This window comes from Alnus glutinosa, chromosome 11, assembly GCF_958979055.1.
Source record: "Alnus glutinosa chromosome 11, dhAlnGlut1.1, whole genome shotgun sequence".
Lineage (NCBI taxonomy): Eukaryota > Viridiplantae > Streptophyta > Magnoliopsida > Fagales > Betulaceae > Alnus > Alnus glutinosa.
The window spans coordinates 26,231,478-26,248,117 of NC_084896.1; the positions used below are offsets into that span (position 1 = coordinate 26,231,478).

Sequence of the window (16,640 nt, forward strand, 5' to 3'; positions counted from 1 at the left end):
CTTAACTTTTTGTTTTCTGGTCAGCTTTCAAGATTTATAGGAGTACTAACTTTCGCCCTTTATCCAAAATTTTTTTGGTAGTATTTTTCTTTGTTCTCCTATTGTTAGTGGGAATATCCTCCCATGTAATTTGTTTATTCGTTTCTTTATTCTCATAATAATAATTATAAAAAAATAAACTCAGCGTACACCATACAAGCCTAATGCCATGTTATATCTATTTATCAAGATAATAAATATGAGAAAAATTTTATAAAGTTTATTTGAGACGGATAAATTGTTCGAAACTTACTCAGACAAATGTTTTATAAAAACTCTCATATTTATTATTAAAAATTACTAACCATCTAAGAGCATTCCTAGTAGCCTCACCAAAATAATTTTTTAGCTATTTTGGTGAGCCAATTTGATGAAAATCCTGAAAAACCACTCACAGCAGCCTCACCATTTTAACCAAAAAAATTTGATGACTAAAATTACTAACCAAATTAGATGAGGCATTTTCATTCAACATCCTACTCACCAAATTTTGTTTCACCTTTCTCTCTCACATGATTAGCACATTTTTTTTCTTTTTTTTTTTTTCTCTCATTTTCTTATCCCATCTCCTATTTCTCTTACGACAATGTCCTTATTTCATGGATATGAATGATTTTTTGTAAAAAGATTATATAGAGAAAAAATAAAAAAATATGAAAAAATTATTATTTAAATGGAATAGTGAATATTAACTAGTTAAAATGATGAGGCTGCTGGAGGAATTTTAATAAAGTGGCTCACCAGAATAGGAAAAAGTAATTTTTAATTATTTTAGTGAGTAAAATTTGATGAGAAACGGTAAAATTGCTGGCGGCATCTATATTAATTAATTTGTATAGTAATCCCCTCTCCTTCTCTTTGCGAGAATTTTTTTGTTGTGTGAAAATAAAAAGTAATTGATGTGATATAAAGTAGAAAAAATTTATATGGAAAAGTGGAAAAAATTTGTATTGTTGTGGATTTTTTTAATTAAATAATAATAAAAAATTATTGATGTGATATAAAAAGTAAAAAAAAAAAGAATGTTTTCAATTTGATGTGTTTTTTGGGAAGGTAAAAGTAAGGGGAGGGAAGGGGAGGGAGAGGGAGTTAGTAAAGGGGGCCCGGTTTCACTCGGAACCTTCAATTCATCTCATACAAGTTTAGTCGTCTGGAGAAGTAAATTCTAAATTGGGTATATAAAGGTGAGTGCCATCAAAACCAGTTGCATAAAATAACTATTGCTTTGAAGCAATTCCAAGATTCAAGAAGAGTAAAAAAGAGAGAAAGAAACGGCCAATAAAGAATAACGCTGCACAAGATCTCAACCTCCACTTCTCTCATTTCCGTTTCTACCTACCTCCTCTATCTGTCTCGCTCAATTACCAAAAGCCTCTCAAAATGTCTCTTCCCTGTGCAAATTAGGGTAAGAATTTTAGATCTCGGAGGCTGTCCTGCGTGAGCTAATTGCATCCAATTCTCGGATTTCGGGTGCTGGATTATAGGTGTCGCTGGTGACTGATTCGCCGATTGATGCTTCTCTGCAAAACTCTGGTTCGGACGCTCGAATGGAATCGTTCTGGAGCCACAAAGGCGCGCCTCACCCGTGGCATTTCGTCGTCGCTGTCTACTACGCTGTCGGCTTCGTCGTCGCGAGGTTCTTCTTTGACAAATTCATCTTTCGCGTAAGGTTCTTGCTCTATATCTGCTTCGCCCTAGATCATTTTGTTTTAGCGAATTCTTCTTTTTTTATGGTGATTTTTAGCCTTGTGTTTGGTCGATGAGAAACTTGTGGAAAGGAAAAGTAAGTTTTGAGCTTAATGTCTTGTGTTCGATTCATTTGGTTTCAAGAAAGATGAATAAGCTGAAATTGAGCTGTATTAGGTTTAGTTGAGTGCATGTTCTTGACTTTTCTTTGGTTCCAAGTACTTAATTGTATAATAATTCAATTCGGCATGTATGTGCTGCTCAAGGATATTGAATTTTTAGTTGGTCTCTATAATTGTTAAGGGGAAGTAAATAAATGTTAACCAAGAATGGTTCAAGTGAGGCATTGATCGTAGAGTGGCATTTTGTGAGTCCATGAAATCTAATGATGAAAGAATATGTTCAATAATAATACAGCGCCATCTGTTATGGCTTAAGTTTCTTTGTCACTATCAATTTGAACTGAGCATGACAGGTCCGTTGTAATTGGTGGAGACAAGCTTGCCCTTAGGAGTTGAAGATCTGAAATTGTTGTTACAACTAATCAAGAAAGGAAAAAAAAAAAGTAAAGAATTTGCTGTGCTAAGTTCAATTGATGTGTATTCAATTTTTCCATATGAATGATTGTCAATGACATAGAGCAATAGTAAGTGAACAGATAAATTAAATGAAAAGGAACCTAGGAACTTATGACTGTTGTAATAATAGAATATCAAAGTTACTGGGATTAGATGTTCCCCTTAAAGGCTCCACGTTACTGCATGATGCTGATATTCCGTGCTTCAGTTGATGCATTGGAAACTTTTAGAAAGCTCAGCTTGCAAAATAACTATGTTGTTGCTGAAGTTTTTCCATTATATGGCCAGTTATTTATTATTTTAATGGTTCATAGTACTTATTTCCTGTTTGAAGACATCACAAGTCACCTTCTGCATAGTGTTAATATGTGTACTTGACTTTTCACAAACCACAGACCGCATACTTTCCCTCTCTACATCTTCACTTACACATCCATGTCATAAGCTACTTTGCTCATGAGAGCATACATGTGTCCACTGATGTGACAAATTTTTTTCAAGTGTCATGTTTCTTCTCTATTTTTTTTGTTAATGACAAATCTCCGGTGAAACACCCTTTTGTCTTTGTGATAAACAGTATCCGTTGTCAATAATTTCACATTAATGTTATTTTAATTATTCTTTCAGAGGTTGGCCATCTGGTTGTTGAGTAACGGAGATGTTCCATTGAAGATTGATGAAGCAACACGGGGAAAGATTGTAAAATGCTCGGAGTCAATGTGGAAGCTAACATACTATGCCACTGTCGAAGCATGCATTATCAAAATTACATTCAACGAACCATGGTTCAGGGATGCAAAAGGATTCTTTAGAGATTGGCCAAATCAAGAGCTGCTGTGAGTAATTCCCATGCTTGGACTTTCAATGCAATGGGTCTTATTCCTTTTGTTATTGTGCAATTAAAATGACCAAGTCGCTTGTATTTTGTAAAACGAGAGAAAAGCATTGTCTAAACGCATGTTGGTATGTCTCTGCTTTCCGAAACTTTACTATGGCATTGCACAATAGGCTTATCATTTCAGGCATTATTTATGTAATTGTAAGAGAAGAGGGCCAAATTAGTGCAGGTTCCTTGAGAGGGAACTAAATAATTTATGAGATAAAATTTCTCTTGCAACTGTTTTAGAATGGTTAGAGCTATATATATGCTGGCACTGAATGGAAGATGACCCAGTTTTTTTTCAGTCTTCTTTTCTCTCTGAGATATATTTTTATGGTATAAATATACATTGTTTTTCATAATCTTTGGACAAGATGGAAGATTTGGGCTTTCTTTTCTTGCAGGGTAGAATGTCTAATCTCTTTTCAAAAAGTAATTTGTAAAGGAGGATTGACTATAGTTTTATTGTTTTCAACACCCCCAACACACCAAATACTTATTAATATTAAGGAATTTCAATTATGTACTTTGGTCATAATAGGCAAGCATAATTCCTCACAGATTATAGGACATATGGCAATATGCAAATGAGTTAGCTTCTTGCTCTTTTTCGCATATTCATCTAGTTGTTAAGTGTGGTTTATTGCCTTAAGTTTAAGTGACCCTTGCTTCTCTCCTGAATGCATTTGATTGAATGATATTGCTTTCTCTAGACAGCAGGTCAGTTCTGATTTTTTTCATACAACATAACTCTCTCTCTCGCTTTTTTTTTTTTTTTTTGGGGGGGGGGGGGGGGGGGGGGGTGGTACTTGGTAGGTTTCAGATCAGGATGTATGTTTGCAGCAACTTGAGTATTTAAAATCTTTTCTCTAGGATGGTTCTAAACATATTTGAGTTATACAGTCAAAATGAGTCGGCATAAACTGTCTGAACTGACCATTTCATTTCTCATGTCAGGCTTCCCCTAAAGCTTTACTACATGTGCCAATGTGGATTCTACATCTATAGCATTGCTGCCCTCCTTACATGGGAGACTCGAAGGAAGGATTTCTCAGTGATGATGTCTCATCATGTAATTACTGTTGCCCTGATTGGGTACTCATATATTTCAAGGTATTATTTCAGTTTTTGTCTAACATACAATGGCTTAGCAGTCAGTACTACACGACATAAATTTGAATGTTTTTTGTTGTTCTTTCATTTGTGCGGGATCTCTTGTAGTGTTCTTTTAGATCCTATTTGTTGGCATGGAGCTGTCTTGATTTCTATTAATTTTACTGTCATGCAACCAGCTGTGCCTGTAAAGGTGTTCTGGATTAATTTTCTCTTGCCTTTATTGTCGATTTCGGAACTAGAAAGTCAGTAGGTTGCTGATGTCTTTGGAATTTTTAGTTTTTGATTATTAGTGACAGATTACTTAGAAATATATATTGTTAAACAATGGGCTTTTGCTTCATTTTAAGACGGAAGCTTGGCTGATACATGATCGAATTGTATATGAATATTTTAATTATGTGATGATGAATTATAATTATTGAGATGTTATATTAATACCAGAGGACTTTTGCTTATCAGAAATCCTAATTAACATGATCGTAAGCCTTCTCTAGGTCCAATTTGCGGAGCACACTTGGATCCCTTGATCTACTTTTACTGTCAAGGCATTCATTTGCAATAAGGATTGAGTCTAAAATCTGTCTCCCCCTAGTAAAGGCATTCTGAGACCTGGAAATAGCCTTCTCCGACATCGATTTCAGCCTGTGAGCTAGGGCTTTAGAGATAATTTTATAGACATTGCCCACAAGATTGATAGGGAGAAAATATTTAAATCCACCGCCCCTTCTTTCTTGGGAATAAGGGCAATAAAAATGTCACTGAGGCTCCTTTCAAACTTGTCTAAGGCATGAAATTCATGACATCCTCTTTTAGAACCTCCAAACAAGATTGAAAGAAGGCCAAAGAGAAACCATTGGGGCCTGAGGCCTTATTGCCGTTTAGAGCTTTCAGCACCTCAAAAGTCTCACTCTTCTCAAAGGCTCTTTCCATCCACATAGCCTCCCCTCAGCACCAACATAATTAAAAGAAGGACCATCTAGATTAGGTTTCTGGGGAGAAATATGATTAAGTTTAATAGAGCATTGCTGGGTAAGTGGCTATGATGGTTTGCTACGGAAAGGGATGTTCTTTGGAGAAAGGTGGTGTGAGGGGTGGTTGGTGTTCAAAGGAGGTTGGGGTTTCTTTTGGAGTGGGAGTATGGAAATGTATTAGGAGGGGTTGGGATGCTTTTGCAGGTCATGTGAGATATGAGGTCGGAGATAGTTCTTGAATCTTGTTTTGGCATGATGTGTGGTGTGGGGATCTACCTTTAAAGCTTCTTTTTCCAGAATTGTTTACTATTGCGTGTGGTAAGGATACATGGGTGGAGGAGAATATGCAGAGACAAAATGGTAACATTCTGTGGAATATTTTGTTTACTCGACCTGTACATGATTGGGAGGTGGAAATGGTTTCTAGATTTTTTGAGATGTATTCTCTTAAAGTAAGGTGTGAAGGAGATGATAAAATTTGTTGGATTCCAGCGCGAAGAAAATCATTTGAAGTGAAGTCTTACTATAAGGTATTATCTAGTCCTATACAATTTTATTTTCCTTGGAAGAGTATTTGGAAAGTTAATGTTCCTTCAACAGTGGCTTTCTTTGTGTGGACGGCGACTTTAGGGAAAGTCTTAACTTTGGATAATTTACGCAAGATGAATATTATTATGATGGACTGGTGCTATATGTGTAAGACTTGTGGAGAGTCCATTGATCATTTGTTCTTACATTGTATGGTTGCTACAGAATTGTGGAGTGCGATATTGCAGTTGTTTGGTGTTGTGTGGGTAATGCCGCGATCGGTGAAAGAAATGTTGGGGAGTTGGAGAGGGCAAAGGGGCAACCGGTTGTTGGTGCCAATTTGGAGAATGGCTCCGTTGTGTTTGATATGGTGTCTATGGAAAGAACGGAATGCACACAGTTTTGAAGATTGTAAGACTGGTTTGATTAACTTAAAGAAGTTGGTGATACAAACCTTGTTTATGTGGAGAGTGATGATACAGTCTATTTATGAGTGTTCTTATTCTAATTTTTTAGACATGTGTTCTTCTTTCTCTTTGAATTAGGGGGTATCAGGTATACATCTGTGTACTTTGGGTTGCGCCCCTCTGCGCTTTTTTTGGAATATACTTTACTTATAAAAAAAAAAAAAAAAAATGCAAAGAATTTAGCCTAATCCTATTAGTGCAATATTGTCTGTCATTCTGTTAACTCTACTGTGACAAACCAGCCTGAGTATGCTAAGCTGATCCTTACATATCTGTTTATCCATGTTCTTGGAATTGCATTAACTATTTTCATTTTTTTTGACAGTTTTTATTCTCTGTTTGGAACATTTGTTGCTTTTTGATAAGTTGTTCATGGAACTATATTCCCTGTTCTAGTTACTTGCATCTTTCTGATAGTTAGTTGTTGTTTGCCGTGTTAGCCAATACCCAGTATAGCAGCTTGTCAGTTGCTATGCTTTATAAAGTACATCCATAATTGCTTTCTTATTCTGGGGTACTTTCATTGTTAGTATACTGTTTGTGGCATTATTTTTGTTGTAGTATTTGCTCTACTCTTTCTTTTTGGCTTCACATTCATGTCCCATCTTAATATTGCTAATGCAACATCACATTAAGAAAAGCACTTTTGTAGCTGTACTGAACTGAAATTATGCAATATCAAGGATTCTCTGGTTGGTTCTTTCCAGAGAATACTTGTACTTGGGTTGCACCTTTTACGCTTTTTAATAAATTTTCGATTACTTTTAAAAATAAAAGGTGCATAGGTGTCAACAAAGTGTTTGTGGAAGAGAACGATTAAAATTGAAAAATCTTGGGCCTTGGGGGTTACGTCTGCTATTTTGCTTTGTGGTTTTCAAATAAGAGTAGGTTGATGTAAGTAAACAATATTTATATTAATGTTAACATGGAAATATCCAGTGAGAGAACAGCTTTTAAATTTTCCATTTACAGCTTTTTTCGGATTGGCTCAATTATCCTTGCCCTGCATGATGCGAGTGATGTATTCATGGAAGCTGCTAAGGTTTTTAAATATTCTGAGAAGGAGCTTGCAGCAAGTGTCTTCTTTGGATTCTTCGCCATTTCATGGTTTATTCTACGGCTAATATTCTTTCCTTTTTGGGTTATAAAAGCAACAAGGTTTGCCCTCTTGGTAAATGATTTTATTTCACCATATTTGGCTTTAGTGGTCCATTTACTTACCTGTTTTTACTATTGGCATTTCCCAGCTGTGATCTTCTTGAATGCTTGAATCCATCAGAGGCGTATGATAGATTCCTTTACTATCTTTTCAATACAATGTTGGTGATGTTACTTGTGTTTCACATATACTGGTGGGTACTTATATGCTCAATGATCCAGAGACAATTGAAAAATAGAGGAAAAGTTGGAGAAGATATAAGATCTGGTAAGCCACTCACTTCTTTCCTGTTATCATTTAGTCGCATGAGCTTGTTATTAATAATTTTTTTTTACTAGTTATCAGAGGAAAAAAAATATAAAAAATCGAACAGATCTTTTTGTTTTGTCTGGAATCTGATATAACCAGTTATGCCATGGCCTTTGGTCTAAATCTGTCTATCACATACACACACACTTCGATTCAAAATGGCTAACAGGTATACCAGAGTATAAAATGTGGAGGAAGAATTCATCAATCCAATGTTGAGATGAATACCTATATGTTACCCATAAAAATGAAACTCCGACTCTACAGGTCTCGTTTGTTACATTGAGGATACCCATTACCTCAATAAAATTTTCTGCTCCTGCTTTATAGTTTTAGGGTAATTTGATTGTGATAGTTGTTGAAGAAACTCTTAGTGCTTTCATGTTGGTATAACTATCACTATTTGACATATAAAAATGAATTGGAATGAGGAAATGGTATAACAATCACTACAATATAGCTCCTTTTTTTTTTTCACTTTTCGTAATTTTTTCGTCCGAACCAAACGCCGAAAAATATTTTCGAGAAAATAATTTCTTTTGAAATTGATTTCGTCGAAAATATTTTACGACGGAAACCAATTTACGTCGAAACAAACGGAGCATTAGAGAAGAAAAAGCAACATTATCCATTATGTATTATTTTATTTATAATCTAAAGTAGCGTTTTTATTTTTTATTTTCTCACTTGAGAGTTATTATCTCTGTTTAATACAGATTCAGAGGACGATGAATAGGTGGAAGATTTTGATCAAGTTTTCATGCTCTCATTGATGATGTAGCCCCCAGGGAATTACTTTCGACGTCTTTGTTGTAGGTTTGTCTCTGATCTCAATCGGTCATCTCCAATTGCACCAATTGGAGGGGGTTGGCACCTTTATTTGGTTTCTAATTTTCCCTCGATTCTTCGGGTAGAGATGAGTGGGTAGGACCATTAAGCATATCTCTTCATGATATCTTTTTGGTGTATAAACAATAGGCTATTCGTGTATAATTGTTCTCTGGATAATGGTTTGTTTTGATTAGTGCTTAAAACGGATAAATGAAGATCCAAAAAGAAGAAAAAAATATCTTTCTTTTTTTTTTTTTTTTTTTTTTTTTTTTTTTTTTTTTTCCTTTTTTGTGGGCATTGCCCCTATATTTTATTGAGTAATGTTAGAAACTACACTTCTATTCCATCACTATCTCATCTTGTTAATGTTGTAGTGTTAATCAATCTTTTATGTTTTTGTTTTTTTTAACAAGGGCTGATTGATACTGCCACGTCAACCGAGTGTGATAAAAGTGTGATTTTTAGCTTTACTCGTGAAAATGTTCAACCTCATCCTGCTATTGTCTCATTATGGTTTGAACCTTGCACTTAACTTTTTCTTTGAATGTTAAAGATCATTGATTTTCACTGCCAATGGATGGCAACTATAACTGTCTTGATCAAAATTTTCCTTTGTTTTACTTTGGTTTCTTAGAAGGGGGTTAAAATTCAGTAAATTTTCCGGCAAAATTATACATTGCTGGTGGAGAATATACCGTGTGTTTGTGTTTTTGTTGTTCTTTGTGGTCCTGAAGAAAACTTCCTTGTTAGCCTTGGCCACCCTCCCCTTTCCCCCTTCCTTCCTTTTTCCTACCTCCCCTCCCCTTCCAGCCTCTTCTGAGGTTTCAACTGCCTTCTTGAAGGCTTTATTCACCTCTTTTGAGGCTTTATCTACCTCTTTTGAGGTTTTATCTTTTTGCTTTTATCTTTGTTTTTACTCCCAACATCACAACCCCTACCGGCCAAAACCTTCATCCACCGTGTTCACCGTCGAGTTAGGTTAGGACTTTGGGTCGAGTTTTTCAAAACTAGATCTACGCTCTTCAGTCGGACTCAGCGCGACACGATCCTCTTCACTATGCTCCCCGCGGTCTCTCGACTCAGCCTATACCAATAGCACATCCATCGAACCTTCCCTCAACGGCCCGTGGCCTGCACGCGCCAGCATGTGCATCTCACACGCTGGTGTGTGGGGATCACGTTGCTCCCACTTTTCCCCCACTACCTCTGTTGTTGGTGGCGTCTGGCAGTCTGCGGCAATTTCGGCATGAGAGAGGTTGTCATAGGCCGGCGCGTGGCCTTCAAGCTCAGGCGACTCCCGTTTGGCCTGTGTTTTGCTGTTTTGTTGGGTTTTTCTGCTTTGTATTTTTGGGCTTTTTGTTGTATATATTCTCATTGTTTTCTTTGTAACGGTTACACAATTGGTGTTTGGGTCATTTGGGTTCCGTCTACACATTTAACCACCTTCAATGGTGGTTGTATTCTTGGCATCCGTGCCAAGAATTATTGGGCCCACATATTCAGAAGCATTGTCCCCGTATACTTACTTTCCTAGTGTTTTATTTGGCTTGCCTAGCCTTAGTTGATGTAATTTCCTTTCAAGTATTTTTTTCTTTTTTTTTTTTTTAAAAAAAAAAAAAACTTAAAACACAACTTTTTACTTCCCTACTCCAATAAAAGCCATGGTCCACAATAATATAAACAAAGACCGAGCTTCTACGAGGAACGGTTGAGATAATTTCAATAGGAAACTTCTCAATGACAAAGGTGTTCACCGACCCCTTATAGTACTCTCAATGAATTAACTATTTACATCTTTAAGTTAAAATAACTAAATAAAAAGTTAAAAACACACTCCTTCGAATTATTTAAACAAAATCTAGAATAAATTTTGCTTAGTATTGTAAATAGTGCAAAGCTATGTAGCGTTGCAAGAACTGTAAATAGTGCAAAGCTACACGAGCGAAAATGGCGGCGGCTTCTTTTTATTTTTTATTTTCCTTTTCCCTCATCTTCTCTCCCGCTTCTTTCTCTTGTCTCTGCGTATCTCCAGTGAATAGGGACACAATCGGAACCTCCTCCACCTTGAACTTCACAGTGAAAGGCTTGCTCCGCAGTTGTTCTTGCTTTTGTTGCATTTCTTCTTCTTGTGGTTTGGGAGCAATGCTGGAAACGAACCCACTTGGGTCTGTTTTTTGGCCGGTTGCATTTGCAGTTGTTTTCGATTTCTTGAGCCCGAGCATGGAGACGGGGAACTTGGTGGCGAATTTCAACAACGAGACAGTGTATAACTGCGGCTGTTTGGAGGGGTTGAAAACAAGCGAGTAAGGCTCAATCGGCATGAGCCTTCCCTTGAAGAACAGTTCATCAGAAGGAGACAAAGACAGATTCGAATCTGTGCGGTCGTTGCTGGAACCAGAGGAAAGCTTGAAGTTGAACTCTCTCGTCTTCTTCTTCATCGCTTTCGTTCTCGCAGTTGGGTTCCCTCCTATTCTTTGTTCTGGGTTTCGTCTCCCCCTTCTGCATCGTCGTCTTCGTCAGGAACAGCGAACTCCAAGTCGAAGAACGACCCATTGTCTTCGTCAGTCTCCGTTGTATTACGAGTCACCGCGGCAACGATTGTGGTGGTACCGGCGGTTCTCGTGGAGTCTCCGTAACCTCCACAGCTGCCTTCGTTTTAATACTGCAACTACCTCTCTAGTACTTGAGCAAGCTGATAGCTTCCATGGTTGGGAGAGCCAGTATACAAGTGGGGTATAGATTTAGCTACTTGCTTTTTAGAAGAGAGAGAGGGAATGGGATCAGTGAAAGGTAGAGGGGAAAATGAGGGTTTACGATGGAGTTAGCTATAATGCGTTTGCAGGAGAGGTACTGAAACTTTGGGGTGGAGTAGTGAAGAGAGAGGGTATGGTCGGTTTAGGTGTTGCATTTTTGAAATAAGAATTGAATGTTTATTTTATTTGTGAATTTTGAAATTTGACTTTAAAAAAAAAAAAAAAAAAAGTTGAATAAAGGTTTTACCTAAGGCTGAGCAAATCCCCGCAGAACCCGCCCCGCAAAGCCTAAAACCCGAACCCATAGTGCGGGCCACGGGGCCTTTTTTGGTCCCCCCGCGCGGTCCGCGGGGGGGGGGGGGGGGGGGCTTGAAATTTCTCGGGTCCCCGCCCCGCAGATTTTGAAAAACAAAAAAAAAAAAAAAAAAGGAAAAGAAAGAGGCAGGAACTTTCAACTTTTCTAACATAACCCTAACTTTAAGTCTTTAACTTCTCTAACTCCCTAAGCGTCGCAGCCCCTCACTGTTCCCCCCTCTCCTGATCTCTGATCTCTGATCTCTCCAGTCTCACTCTCCCTGTCTAGCTCTCACTCTCTCTGTTTTTCTCCTCTCTCGTGGTGGTCGGTTGAGAGAAGAATAAGAACAGAAGGAAGAAGATTAAGCGAGAAGGAAGAAAGAAGAGAACTAGGTGATTCATTCCCTCACGCCCTCACCTCCCCGCACGCACGGACACACCCACAGGCCGCAGCAGAGGAAGGGGAGGGCTATAAGGAGGTAACGGATCACTGGCTTTCCTTTTTATGTTTTTAATTTATTTTTCATCGTTGTGGATTTTGATCGCCGATTGTAATGGTATTCGCTTGATGCAGAGAAGGGGAAAAAGAGACTGAGAGTTAGAGAGAAGCTGAGACAGAGAGGGAGAATTGGAGTTGGAGGCCAAGAGAGACCAAAGGCCGATCGTGAGAGCCGGAGGTTCGATCCTCTAGAGCTCGCCGTTGGGTCGCCGTGGGTGGCCTAAAGAGCAATTCCGGTGGTCTAAGGCGCAATTCCCAGCGACAATTCCGGCAGGATCTCTAAATTTTAATCTTTTTATTCTCTTTTAGTTTCCTTTATTTTCTTACCTTCTGGTGGCCAAAATGTTTCTTCATGATATGGACCTATACGTAGTTATATGAGTTGTCTTGGTTTTCAACGCTTTCGCTTGTCCATTAGATCAAGGACTGGAGCTTCTACAGCCAGTTGGATTGGTTTAAGATATATTTGTAGACTGGCTGAGCATGAATACAATGAATTACCAATGGGGAAGAAGAAAACATCAGACCTATTCATGAATTTGTTAGAACCTTTGTATTTCAAAGTCAAGGGAGTTCCAATTTTTCTCACCTTATTCCAGTTAAAATCAAGCTTCTTGTTCCAATTTTTCTCACCTTGGCATAACTCGCGGGGATCCTCGCCCCATCCACACCCACCCCGTGTGGGTGCATGGGGTTTTTCACGGGGTGCGGGGTTAAAAAATCCCCATCCCCCCCCCCCCCCCCCCCGGTCGCCGGCCCCATGCTCAGCCCTAGTTTTACCACCGAGAGAGGGAGGAGAAGAGATTTCTTGCTTTTTGGTTTTGTCTGTTTGGTAGAGTTAATTTCAGGGATTATGTGAGACCAGTCCTCGAGTCAGTTATAGAAAAATGATCATTTTGTTTGGTCAACAAATATGTCTAAATTTAACAGTCAACATATATGATAATTAAAAAGAATAAAAAAAAAATATAAAGTTAATAATAAATAATTGGATATATGATACTTTTTAAAACCCATTAGTTAAACTAAAAAAAGTGAATTTTGGTTAGCTATTCTATATTGAAATATACATAAGCTATTGGGAGTGCTCTTATTAACTAATCGATCTCTCTACCCAATCATATTTTAAAAATGCTATATACACTTACTCTTAAATGCACACTTCTTGACGTGACATTAAAAATATTATTAAATTTTAAATGAATTACCATTAAATTTTTAATTAAATGATGATTTTTAATGCCACGTAATGAGTGTACATTTGAGAGTGTAGCATTTTTCATTATTTTTAACTTTATCATAATTCATGTCACCATGATGTGGATGAGATGACTACCTACACCTTCGCTATGAAAGATGGTTGCGGCAGGAGTGGAGCCATCATTTTTTTTTTTTTTTTTAAACTTTTTTTTTTTTTTTGTGTGATATACAATATAATAATATTTCCTGCACAATAATTGTATACACTTTGTATAACAAAGTTGATATGGAAATGATTTTTCCCTTTTTTTTTTTTCTTGAAAGTAAAAAAAAAAAATTAGTGTGTACAATTATTGTGAAGATCATTTCTACATCGGCTTTGTAAGTGTAACAAAGATGAGATGATTTTCACCTTTTATTTTTTTTTTCTTCTTCTTGAAAGTGAAAAAAAAGTGTACAATTATTGTGAAAATTATTTCTACATCAGCTTTATTGTACAAAGTGTGTACAATTGTTGTGTAAGAAACATTATTCTACACAATATGATGGTACGGCTTTTTAATACACCTGGTGCAATTTTATTAGTTTGAAGTGGAGAAGATGCTGAAAGTTACTATGAACATTCTTAGTAGGGGTGAGCATGGGGCGGGGGGGGGGGGGGGTGCGGGCGGGCTGGGATTGGCTTTTTTTGCCCCCGCCCCGCAGGCGTGCGGGTTCCCCAAAGGGAACCCGCGCCCCGCAAAAATTCCCAGCAACCGTGCGGGGCGGGTGGGCTCGGGGTGGGGATGAACGGGGCGGGGATCCGCGGGTATGCGGGGATCCCCGCGGGGATGAAGCACAGCATTTTCTTCAGAAGATTCACAACAAAATCCCCAACTAAAACGAGATCCGACCGGAAAAATGAGCACACCGGCCAGATCTCTCTGTCGAGGTGAGAGAAAGAGAGATTCGGCTGGATCTGTCGCAGGTGGTCGGGATTGAGTCGGGGTGAGAGAAAGAGAAATCCGGTCGGAAACCCACACACACCGGCCGGATCTCTCTCTGTCGCAGGTGGTCGGGGTGAGAGAAAGAGAGATCCGGCCGGAAACCCACGCACACCGGCCGGATCTCTCTCTGTCGCATGTGGTTGGGTATGGGTCGGGGTGAGAGAAAGAGAGATCCAGCCAGATCTCTCTCTATCGCCGGAGGTCGGGGTTGGGTCAAGGTCGAGACTGAGAGAAAGAGAGATCCAGCAGTTTGCGACTTTGTGGGTGGTGGCCGGTGAGCGTGGGCAGCTGGATGTGGGTGTCATGGGATGCGGCGTGGGCAGCTGGGCGTGGCCGCGTGGGCGTCGTGGCGTGGGCAGCTCTGTAGCTGGGCGCCGTTCACTAAAGACCGAAGGTGAAGAGTTGAAGACACTGAAGTGAAGAGAAGTGAGAAGTGAGAAGTGAGAAGTGAGAAGGAAGAAAGAAAAGGGGAAAAGAAAGACCGAAGGTGAAGATTTACACTTCGTCTTTCTTTTCCCCTTTTCTTTCTTTCTTTTTTTTTTTTTTTTTTTTTTTTTTAAGACCTGCGGGGCGGGGCGGGGACTCGCGAAAATTCAAGGGTCCCCCCCGCAACCCGCCCCGCACCGCGCGGGGGGGCCAAAAAAAGCCCCATGACCCGCACCATAGGTGCGGGTTTTGGGCTCTACGGGGCGGGTTGGGGCGGTTTCTGCGGGGCGGGGCGGGTTTCGCGGGGATTCGCTCACCCCTAATTCTTAGTAGGCTAAAAAGATGAGTCAACTTATAAAATGGTCCAAAATGAGTCTCCAGCAGCTTCATTAATTTGAGGCAGAAGAAAAAAAAATAAAAAAATGGATGAGTGAATAGTGAATACTGACCAAAACAATTAAATTTTTTAATTTTTAGTTTCTCTTTCATGCATCATACACCATTTTTCTTTTGAAAAAAAATATTAATAGTAAGTAGTTAAAATAATGTAGCTGTTAATATGCTTTAAAAAAGGAAATAATTAAAATAAAAAGAAATAATTTTTAACTATCTTCTCTAGTGACATTCGGTGTGTCTACTCGAAATCGTTGAAACCTGAGCGAAAAAATTGACGAGAACAACATTTTGGACAGTCAAAACTGAGATATTTTATTGTCAAAGCTTCAAGATAGGGACAATTTTATTTTTCAATAAAAGGACACTTTTAGCCCATGTGACCATGTCCCCTTTCTTTAAACAGGAGTACAAAGAAAGTTGGAATTTATCACATCGAGTAATAACAACAAATGTGCCTGTGTAATACGTGGCACTTGGTATTAATTTATTAGTATGATATGACTTACAGTTAGTTAATTAAATATTACAAAATGACCTTTTTAAAATAAGAACTAAGAAAAAAAAATGGAAAATTAATTTATGCAATTGACTTAACCACTCTCATTGTCGGTGTGTGAAGGTGGCCGAGCCATTTTCATAGTCCAACCACCTCTAAAAAGCAAAATAGAAGTGGCCGAAACTACTCCACAAGCCTTGGGGGTGGCTCGGTTACGATCTATTACAAATAAAATAATAATTTTAAAAGTCATATTAAATTTGGAACGATATAAGAGGTCATGAGTCTTACATTTTGCATTACTCTAAGGTAATACGTAGACACGGGTAAAAAAAAAAATGAATTAAAAATACAAAAAAGAAAAAAGAAAAAACTCACACAAAACACAACAAAATGTCTAAATTGCAGCGTACGCTATTTTAGAGAAATAAAATCAAGTATGGAACAAGAATTAAAATTGCCTCCCTTTATTTACTATAGAATTGCTCCTGGTTAGAATAGATGGCATTCAAAGCACCAAAAACTCAAATTAATTTCTTCGTGAAAGAATTTGAGTCTAATGAAAAGTTAGATTGTGTTTGAACAGCACATCATTGATGAGTTATTACATTTGTAATTTAACGTTGTTGTGCCATGTGGCATATATTGTGAGTATATAATGTATTAAACGAGAGTCACGTGACATTAATTGATTAATCTAATATAATATATTATTTATTAATTAGACAATAAATTGAGGGAATAACTTATTTGAAACAAAAATGTGAAGACGTGTGGAAATTAAAAACCAATTAAAATTATTGCCAACGTTTTTATTTAATTTTAATTTATAGTTCTTAGGTTTACTTTATCTGGTTTTAAATAGGTTCATCCATCAACTTACGGTCTAATTAATCAACAATATGTCCTATCAGACAATTAATGTCATGTGACTCTTATTTGACACGTCATGTACCCAGTATACGTGACATGTGGCACAGTTCCGTTAATTAATTGGTGAATAATATGTAGGCACTAGTAAGAAAA

The 16,640-nt window shown here is 37.9% G+C and overlaps 2 protein-coding genes across 2 annotated transcripts; one reads left to right on the forward strand and one right to left on the reverse strand.

Moving 5' to 3' along the window:
- Positions 1-1,241: 1,241 nt before the first annotated feature.
- LOC133880896 (ceramide synthase LOH2) lies at positions 1,242-8,816 on the forward strand. The gene is made up of 6 exons (XM_062319853.1): positions 1,242-1,703; positions 2,931-3,139; positions 4,141-4,296; positions 7,238-7,423; positions 7,513-7,691; positions 8,450-8,816. Exons 1-6 carry the CDS (start codon positions 1,587-1,589, stop codon positions 8,467-8,469), a joined length of 867 nt encoding a protein of 288 aa, XP_062175837.1. The 5' UTR covers positions 1,242-1,586; the 3' UTR covers positions 8,470-8,816.
- Positions 8,817-10,528: 1,712 nt separating this feature from the next.
- Positions 10,529-11,622, reverse strand: LOC133881303 (probable membrane-associated kinase regulator 2). Its single transcript, XM_062320229.1, has 3 exons — positions 11,565-11,622; positions 11,036-11,213; positions 10,529-10,952 (listed from the first exon to the last, which is right to left on the reverse strand). Exons 1-3 carry the CDS (start codon positions 11,620-11,622, stop codon positions 10,529-10,531), a joined length of 660 nt encoding a protein of 219 aa, XP_062176213.1.
- Between the last annotated feature and the right edge of the window lie 5,018 nt (positions 11,623-16,640).

Coding starts and splice junctions, on each gene's coding strand:
- LOC133880896 (XM_062319853.1), top strand. CDS start 1,587: ATGGAATCGTTCTGGAGCCACAAAGGCGCGCCTCACCCGTGGCATTTC. Junction 4,297..7,237: donor GGGTACTCATATATTTCAAG/GTATTATTTCAG, acceptor TTCCATTTACAG/CTTTTTTCGGATTGGCTCAA. Junction 7,692..8,449: donor TGGAGAAGATATAAGATCTG/GTAAGCCACTCA, acceptor TGTTTAATACAG/ATTCAGAGGACGATGAATAG.
- LOC133881303 (XM_062320229.1), bottom strand. CDS start 11,622: ATGGGTTCGGGTTTTAGGCTTTGCGGGGCGGGTTCTGCGGGGATTTGC. Junction 11,214..11,564: donor GGGGATTTGCTCAGCCTTAG/GTAAAACCTTTA, acceptor ATTAAAACGAAG/GCAGCTGTGGAGGTTACGGA. Junction 10,953..11,035: donor GACGAAACCCAGAACAAAGA/ATAGGAGGGAAC, acceptor CTCTGGTTCCAG/CAACGACCGCACAGATTCGA.